Here is a 10,253-nt window from a genome sequence, read left to right as displayed (position 1 = left end):
AGGTTTTCCCGGGACAGAGTTGTAGGGAGAATGCTTGTGGACAACCTATGCTCCCTCACAAGGAACTATTGAAAAGAAATGTTCTACGTTCATATAATTATGTTTTACTATAATGGGAATATTTCAGTAATAATATTTACTTGTTTAATTTTCGCATAGATAATTTAATTGATTGGAAATCTGGTCGTACACTTGGATCATCATCCCATGCTTGACAAATTAACTGAACTAAATCTTCAGAGCAACCTTCTAATGAATCTAATGTCGGTCGAAATGGTGGTTTCCTGTGTGCTTTCACTTCCTTTACAATAAACTAAATTGAAAATAAATGAAAGTGATTATATATATATGCATTAATATAGGGGATTCGTGAAGAGTGAAGAACTTGCTGTTTAAATTACGGGTTGATTTTAGCTAGATCATTACTAGAAACTTGGAATTCCTAGTAAGGGACTCCTCAGAAGCGTTTGTCTATGAGTTGAACCCAAGACCGATAGGCCCATTGGTCTAAAGATTAGGAGTTTGTGTGTTACAATGAAGGTCCCGAGTTCGGTTACTGAGTCCTGAGTCGTGGAAGCACAATCCTGAGGAGTCCTGTACCAGGACGAAACGATGATCGAGTACTTCCACGTTTCCAACAGTGGTCTAGCTAAGATCAGTTCGTGACTTAAACTGTGAAAATATCAGTTGTTTGATAAAGTTCTATGATGTTAAATAAGTCATAACACACAGTCATATTTACGTCTTATTATGAAATCAAAACTGCATTCTTTTGTTTTTCCCAAACGAATTAAAATCAGCTAGAAATTTGAATAACTTACATGGTAATTATTTCATTTATGAACTACAAATGTTCACTTTTGTGTTCATGTTATGTTGTTAAAGGCCAGTGATAAAAAGCTATTGAACTGAAGTTTGAATATAGTCGACACTTAACAGCAAGAAGTATCTACAGTCCTGAATGAGCTGATTATCCCCGTTAGATTCAGACATGTACTAGCTAGTGTCACAATTAGACACATTTTCGATATTATTCGTCCAAAATAGTGAATACTTGACGCAAATTTACCTCAATCGAGATTGCAAATTAGGGAGCACGAGACAGTTATTTCATCCTACTATAGGACTCTCCAACAATTAGTACCTACGACCTATCCAGAAGTCAAACTCAGGACCTACTGGTCTTATTTTGAATGCTCAACCATTAAGACTATTGAATCGACTTTCAAAGGTAAAATTTCAACTCCGAACAATTTTCAAAATAATGCGACAATAATCCAGTGTCACTGGTGACAACTACCGAAATATCTGAATAAATCAGACCAATATCCGCAAAACCCGTTTAACTAAAGTATAAATATTTAAATTATTCAAAAGAGAAAATGTTAGAACACACCAGTGTTCAATCAAAACACTTATAGAAACATATTACTCGTTATTCAATATCTCTACAAGCATATAGAAAATTCATGCATCCTTCTGTTTAATGTATGATAAATTTTTTAAAAGTTTACTGATATAATCTGTGAAGGATCAATGGAAATCTACACTTTGTTACAATTAAAACTTTTTCTGTAGCATGAATCAATACTGATGTAATGATAACTTCCAATTTTGAAACATTATGATAAAAATGTGTTACTTTCAAGGGACATTAATAGATATTTTCTCCACCTTTGGTTAGTAGACGGACATCTCACCCACACCAAAAACGACAAAAATTAACAAAAACCTACTGACTTTACTAAACGCATACCGAGATTTCGTTAGATACCAACCCACCAAGTCTAATGAGACTTCTAAGATAAGTAAAATAGTTAATCATTATACTTCAAATGTCCTGAGAAAAAATATATACAACTGTATATTGAACTATTTTAAAGGAAACTATGGAGACATTATTCTTGTATATATATGTATATACACTTACATCTGGTTCACAATTTTTAAAATTCTGTATATAAAATACACCTTTGCGATATACAATTTCCTGACAGACAATTGCAAAGCTGTAAACGTCACCTTTTATTGATTCGCGTGGATAAATAGTTGTATCACCGTCAGGTAATAATTCTGGTGCTGTCCATAACAAATCTATACGAAGTTATTGTAAAAATAAGACCAGAATGACATTACTATTATAAATAAAAAGAACAATTCAAATAGAAATAAATGACTAGATTTGTAACTAGTATGTGTTGTAGATAGACATTAGTTAAGGCACCAGTTAAAAACAGAGTAATGATCAGCTATTGACTGGAACTGTAAATAAGAAATACTGGATTCCAACTCAGGGCTAAATGCTCGCCCTGAGATGCGAAGGTGTGGGTGTTTAACTCATAGAGGGGTCGCGTATGTATACTACTAGGGAATCCATAATAAAACATACTTTTTGTAATCTTTTTGGAAACTACAACAGTAGTACTGATAGTCAGTGCTGAGAAAACTAATAACGCACTATTGAAGGTTGAGGACAAAAACAACAATCAACACCGCGAAGTTAGTCAATCAAACACATAGTTAATATAGTAGATTGAAGTTCCAAACTACTGGTTGCTATGTGATTAAAATCCTTTCGTCTTCCTCATTACTCATTTGTTATTTGATAGTAGTTCAGTTATCATATTTGATTGTATAAATTTTTAAGTAACACCTTTAATTTTAAGTCTATCATCTTTTGAAATCACTTTGATGGAATCAGTATCGTGAACAAATTATCATTTCACTAATCTTAATATAATTCTTGTACATTCATTGCCATCATAACAACAATAGGATTCAAATATTCCTATATCAACTCGTTTCAGACTCCAGATAATAATAAGATTAAATGTACACTAATGAATAGCTGATTTAATAGATTTTGTACATATAAGCCTTTTACAATTTGTCTATATAGTAGAGACAGCAACAATAAAATAAAAACAAATATTTCAATAATGTTTTTGCCATTTGTGAATGTTAATGAATTAAGAACTGAAACATTTAATTATTTGAGATATCCGTCTATCAATTAAAGGACGAGTATACTGCGCAGCAGTTCGTTCTGTTTTACTTTACGGCTGAGAAACGTGGTCATTAAGGATAGAAGATACACGTAAGTTAACAGTATTTCATTACAGATGTCTTAGAAATATTGCTCGCATCTGCTGAGATCACGGGATAAGTAATAGTGAGGTTAGACGCGGGGTATTAAGGAATGATAGTAAGTCAGTTGATGAAATTGTAAATCTTCATCGACTGAGATGGTTGGGTCACGTGTTACGTATGCTGACTAATGTTGGGGATGGTTGTAACAAAGTTAGGGGTGGCCAAACCAAAACATGGTATCAGTTCATTAAGTCACTAATTTCTGGTGTGAGCCATGTTGATAGATGCAGATTACTTGGTTGGGGCTCACGTGACTATCATAACCAATGGTTGGAGACTCTGGGTGACATGACTTAGAATCGACCACAATGGCGTAGGTGTATACACTCTTTGTCTTCCCTAAAAACCGTCAGATTAAAATTACTTCATATCTTCTTCTCTACCAACTAATTCTTTCTTCCTGTACTATATCCTTATACACAATCCTTCTTTTATATATTACTACTATTGAAGTAAATACTTCCATGAAGTTGGTGTTCATCTTGCGCGAATGAGGTGTGGAGACTTGGATCGATTCATATGTGTGCCTGGCTCTACTGTGTAGCTGACTGACTGACTTTGAGCCTTTCTTAATTTTCGCTCCAATTCATGTTATTTTTGTATACGAACCGACTAACTGTCATTGGTCCCCTCGACTAAATATGCTTTCCATTTTTCACAATATAAACACCATAGATTAATAAAGGATACGCTATTTAAATAAGTCTGAGATAATGGAGAAGATTTATAGCTCAGGTGGATGATTTCAGTGAAGCTTTGTTTTCTAAGCTGGATGGTTTGGTCTTGGAGTTTTCATTGTCCTTCTAAACAACATCACCGTAAACTTCAGGTAGAAGTTAAGTATTTGGATCTCTGTACATATGACTCCCAGATCGCTCAATTGAGAAAATCATGGACAAGTATCGAACCAAGAATCAGATCAAAAGACGATGCCATCAAAATAAAGAGGCAGATAATTACCGGTTAAAGATCAACAAAACCAATCAAGATCAAAGTCAACAGGACAAGCTGTGAGATATGTAGAGAAATTCGAATACTTTATTTCTACTTGAAGTTTGTGCTCATACTGTTCAGAAAAATAGTGAAAGCTGCACGACCAAACTATCCAGCTCAGAGAACGAAACTCCACCAAAATAATTAGTTTTACTTACACCTTTCAGTCCAAATTGTCTGATTCGTTTCTCATTTTGTTTAGTCATTTTAGCAAGCTTATACTATATCAGTCTATAAAGTCACCAACTACTGGACAGAGCTGGTAGGAGTCGACCATCTGATGAGGGAGTCAGCGTGGCTATCGTAACTTACGGTTGAATATATTGAGTAACATGGATCAGAATCTCTCGCAGTTTCGTAAATGTATCCATTCTTTTTCTTATTTATATATCCTAAACTAAATTGATTTCTAAATTTTATTTTACTAGTTTATTCGTTATTTCCGAATCCTAACGTCTACGGCTAATTATATTTATACCAATATTGAATCTATTAGGACTTCTACTACTGCAGGATCGGTCTTGATGATTTTATCTCGCTGTGCTGATATGAAATGGGGACTTGAACAGATGTACATATATACCAGATTTTACGTTACTTATGACTGACTGATTGATTGACTAACTGACCGACCACCTGCCTATCTGTTTGGCTACCGACCGACAAGGAAAATATGTGAATAAATAAAATATTCATTTTCAGTAAATTGTCGTCATCCAGATCTACGCAACCATAAGTTTAATTCGAAAAAAGTCAAAAGATATGTAGTAAGTTTAAGGCAGACGTAATTCCACCGACTGAATTCACCAGTATCAAACTCAATAACTCCGCGAGAATCTACTGAAAAGACTATTTTCATCATTCCAATGTCTTCGTGTTTAATCACAATAGGGGAATACGTGTAAAGACATAGTTGAAAAATAAGCAAAGAAGTAATTGAAAAGCATATTTTTCAAGTAACTTATGCCAGGAAACAAAAAAATACTAAAAACCCTACAAGGCACAATAATAGGCTTACTTCGATGAAATATAAAACTGCCAACTTCTGATTCTAATGGCGGTGGACCACGTATATGTGGTAGACCGAAATCAGTGATTTTTAATACAAAACGTGAATCCACCAAACAATTGGAACTTTTTAAATTACCGTGTGGACCAAATATTTGATGCAAGTACATAACACCCTTGAATGTGCAAATCAAACAATAGATAGAGAAAGACAAAACATTATACATTTTACATACGTGTATTAAATATTTATTAGCACAAATAAAAATTTGGATTCTACTACGGTGAACTGGCAAGAAAGCATTCGCTTTACAAGCCATTGACTGTAAATCGATTAAGCAAATACTTATTTTCTGATGAAGAAAGTTGGTGGGTAGACTGATAACAACTGAGATTCAATTTTATACTACAATGCTACTGTGGTGTGGTCTACTTATACCCATATAAGTAGTATATGGTGTTGGTCAAACATAGAATGTATTTTGGCAGAAGACCGATGAGGAAAGAACTGAAATGAAGCGCAATCGGTAGGAAAATGCATGAACAATGGAATTAGAGAAGAAACAGTGAAGATTGAGACAAATGGTTGATAATTTGCAAATTAACTGTTCATTGTATGGTTATCGGAATTTACTGAGATAGTCTGTAATTTTTTTGTTTAAATACATTCGATTGTCCCCAGTCGTGTTCTGTTCACTACAGTACAACTACTATCGCTATCACCCTGGTGGGTAAACGATGTTCTATTGATATGATAAATCCGATTGAATTCAACTTACTCAATAATCTATGGTTGACGTGAATCAAAATAGCAAACACAAACCGAAGTCCACTATGTATTAGCTGTCATTTTATTGTCATCATTAAAACACCGCCTATGTCAGAACTAATCATTTCAAATCAGATGAGCCAAACTAGAGGTAACGAGTAAGTAGTACGACACTGTTTAGGACTATAAAGCTGAATAATTTAAAACTGTTTAGCATTCATTTTGTTTTCATTCTGTATACTAATACAAACCAGTATGACAGTAGTCTTCTGCTAGGTTAAATTTAATGCATTCTCTAGAGAAAATTTAACCGAGTAACTTATACTACTCAGATTAGTTGAATTTCAGTAGTATACGCACTTGGCTTGAAATAATCAATCGGTTCAGAATTGTTACTTCGTCAATACTATTATTATTATTGAAGCGAAAAGGAGGGAAACGTTGAAATGCATCAATTTATTTAACAACACACTTTAGTTTTAATCTCATTTTTAGAAATAAAGAAAGAATGTAATCAGAAATATTGATGAGGAGCAAAAACTAAACATGATTACAATCCTAATTTAAAATAGAAATTAAATTAAAATAGAATAGATTTCAATGTTAAGAAACAATTAGTCTTCCATGTATATACACATAAGTGGAGAGAAAGGGAAAAGGAGATTAATCAAAAAAATCACTTCACTACTATTTATCTGAAAACGTTTTAATTAGACGCCAAAATCCTACTTGCATAAGTTTGTCGTGTTTTTTTCACTCCATTTTTTATTTGTGAAAAAAGTTTTACAACACAAATAGAATTATTTGACGAATATAAATGCAATTCATGAAAGACCTGTACTATGTTGAAATAGTACAAGAATGAATCGTTTACATTCAGTAAGTTTTAAATGTTAAGCTTAATAAAGATACATTTTGAAGAATAGGCATACAGATTCTAGTATTCGATAAAGAGTTACCATTTTGCATGTATCCTTTAAAGTTGATCACATGATAATACATTCATAGCTGGTTAAAGTGTAACAGGTAAAATTGAGTTAGAATTTGCAAACAATTGGTTGAAAACGGAATATTTTTAACTGGTGAGTTAATGCATCACATGCAACAGATCATTAAGTGATACGTAACGTAAAGCCTGGCACATACGTACATCGGTTCAAGTTCCTTCACTATAGCAATAGTACAGTGAGATGCCCGAGCGGTAGAAATAGTAACACTATTATTGATAGTAGAAAAGACTGGGTATAGACGATATGATTCAAGTTGATAACTCAAGTTTAAAGAAACGAATTCATCATAAGAATTCGAGCAAATAAATTACGCATAAATCTATGCGAACTACAATAATATTTAATGGGATAATTGTATCTTAAATTTCTGCAATAATATAATCCATTAAAGAAGATTATTTATGCTAAATATTTTGTCACTTAGTTTATCGTCTTATTCCAGTTAATTTACATTTTCTGTATTACCCCACTCTAGGAAGAAACCAATACCTGAAAAGGAGGATCGCCAATATAATTCATTTAATAATTGTTTTTCTTTTTTAGTTAAAATAATAAAACACAAGTGGATTGGTAACTACCAATTTAAAACCAGTCATAAAATAGATTGTCTTTCATACTAAACTATCAAATCTGTTGATAATTTCATAGTGATGAAAGTATTTAACTTTCATCTGTAAAGCAGTACATTCAACTAGTCATTTGTCAGTCAATAGTATATATGAACTGTTCAATTTTGTCAATAGTTTGCATACTGTTCCACTAGTTTTGCGTAAACATCCTTCAATAAAATACACATAGCTTTCTATTTAAATTACTATAGTTTACTGTGTTACAATCGACACTGATAGATATGAACAACCATCGACTACTCGTATTGTTCTGTTTATTTACTAATTATTTCTAATAAATATATGATACTTACTCGACAAATATCTTGCATCAACGAAAATTTAAACATCCAATCTAATTTGATTTGTTCATTTTCCAAAACATCTTGCAGACTTCCTTTTGGACAGTATTCATAAACAATACACTGATGTGGTACTTCTAAGCATACACCAATTAATCGACAAATATGATCACAATTCAAATCTTTAACCTGAATTTACATAAGAAGTTCAAAGAAAATAGTAGAAATTAGTAGTTAATTACTCATGAAGTTGAAATAATTCAATAAAATTTCGAATGTGGGTAGAAAACAAACAAAATGAACGCGACAACTACATCACACAATTACAGACAACAATTAATCGAATTTCAGATTAACAGAACAAACTACTGGTCAATTGTAGAGAAATTCCATTATAAGTTAGTAATTTTTCCCTCTCCAAGATAAAATCGAACGATTTGTTAGGTAGTCGATAGGAACCCCTTGTCTAATCTACTAACTCCAACCACATAAGATCTCACTTAAAATAGAGCCCACTGGACAATTTGATAAATAGAATTAGGTTAGTACTGAACGACAAGCCAAATATGACATTGATCATTGCTACTAAACAATCCATCAATTGTATAGAATAACGTATAAAGTGGACGTAAAAACAGAAACAAATTCTTTGTATACAAGTAGATGGCTTCCAATTAACCATATAGAATGACATTATATGTCATACAGCCTTAATATATAGTGTTTTATCATAAATTTATTGAACAAGCTGATCTTATCTAGTTGTTTAAATTTCATGTAAAAATCTGTTTATATTTCTATTATACCACTTTATGTTTACTTTTTATATGAAAGAAACATCTTCGCTTAATCAATAAAAATAATAATTTAAGTGGACCATTAGGTTTCTCTCTCTAAATCAACATAATATGAAATGAAACTTAAGTTATCAGGTACAATCCATGTAACAATTGAATGACATCATTAGATAAGAGAAAAAAATATCTCAGGCAACATCTGGGATAAATAAAGGTAGGTTACTTTAAACAATTTCATAAACAGAGTCACATTATTGACTTAGTGTCTCTTTAGATTAACAATGATAGTCAGTGTGGACAGATGGTTCAGATTCTAGTCTAACAATATTGACAATACTTTATACAATGAATGACTGACTAACAATATAGTTACCAATTTCTTTTTAAACCAAGTAATTATACTTCCAATGAACTATATAAACAGCACTTTATACATGCCGGTTTGATTATTAGACATGAGGTAGACAATAAATTATCTGTTAATTGTCGATAGATATGAACAAAAATTCAATTACTTAATAGGTTGTGTAGAAAAAAGAGCCAGAACATTTTTTTTAATTTTAATTTTATTCAATTTGTTATTTATAAGATGAGAGTTAACTTTGAAGAAGAAGAAGTAACACACTCAAAGCGGCTTATCGCATTCTAAACTTTAAGTAACACTTTTAATAATGTACAAAGATCTTCCAAGTTGCACAAATAGAGTGTGGTTGTAGAATTGGACTGAATTACTTTAAAAAAATCACCAGTAAACATAATGATAATAAGACTATTAGGAACTTACTTTTTTAACCTCAATCGATAGTGCTTTGGATGGTTCCATTCGTGTTTGTCTACGTAGAGGCTTCAGGGCAACAATACTTTTCATGTAAAATGCTGTACGTGCAAACATCTGTGAATTTGCTAATTTATCTAATTGTATGCCCGAGATTGTATCTAATGAGCCTAAACTTGATTGAGAATCTTGTGAATGCTACAATAATAATAATAATAATAATATTCGGGATAAGAACATAAATAAATGAATAAGCAAACGAATTCATGAATCTCATTTAGATATTTAATAAAAAGATGAATAAAGTGAAGCACTTCTTTCCAGTTAATTTATCATAATGGCTATACACTAGAGTAAACGGTTTACAATAATAAAAACTACACTAATCAAGTGGCAATGTTGAAGGTGAATAAGTGTTCCATCCTCCCTCACTTGGCTGATCAGGGAAATCCGATTGACTTTAATAAAGCCGTTAAAGTTATTCATCATATTGCTACACGTTTACCACAAGGTTCATGGATTCACTTTTTTAATTCTCCTGAAGCTGTCGGAATCCATATTCAGTAACTAAATTTTTGTGACCTAAGGGAAGTTAATACAACTCCATTGTCTAACTAGTGATATCAGCTACATAATGATGGGTTATAACAGAACTTTGATTCATCTTACCTTCTCAAAGTTTTTTTCAATTTCTTTCCTTCACTTTCTTGTTCTTACAGAATTTGAACACTTGTCTCTTCATTAGTATGTGACTATCTTACATTGGCGTTTTATCAAAATACTTCGTTAAATCTCTTACTACATATCATGCAATCTGCAACTGTTGAACTGTATATTTTCC

At 32.2% G+C, this 10,253-nt stretch overlaps 1 protein-coding gene across 1 annotated transcript in view; it reads right to left on the bottom strand.

Moving 5' to 3' along the window:
• Smp_142620 (protein kinase) overlaps positions 1–10,253 on the bottom strand; it is a gene marked incomplete at both ends in the record, with an annotated part of 120,797 nt that overhangs the window by 34,706 nt on the left and 75,838 nt on the right. Inside the window, 5 exons of the mRNA XM_018794167.1 lie at positions 141–313; positions 1,931–2,094; positions 5,162–5,327; positions 7,853–8,029; positions 9,422–9,540. Coding sequence (XP_018648606.1) covers positions 141–313; positions 1,931–2,094; positions 5,162–5,327; positions 7,853–8,029; positions 9,422–9,540 — 799 coding nt within the window. The remainder of the gene's footprint in view (positions 1–140; positions 314–1,930; positions 2,095–5,161; positions 5,328–7,852; positions 8,030–9,421; positions 9,541–10,253) is intronic.

This window comes from Schistosoma mansoni, chromosome 1, assembly GCF_000237925.1.
Source record: "Schistosoma mansoni strain Puerto Rico chromosome 1, complete genome".
Taxonomy (NCBI): domain Eukaryota; kingdom Metazoa; phylum Platyhelminthes; class Trematoda; order Strigeidida; family Schistosomatidae; genus Schistosoma; species Schistosoma mansoni.
The sequence above is the reverse complement of the archived record's forward strand: the minus strand, read 5'-3'. Positions and strand labels throughout refer to the sequence as shown.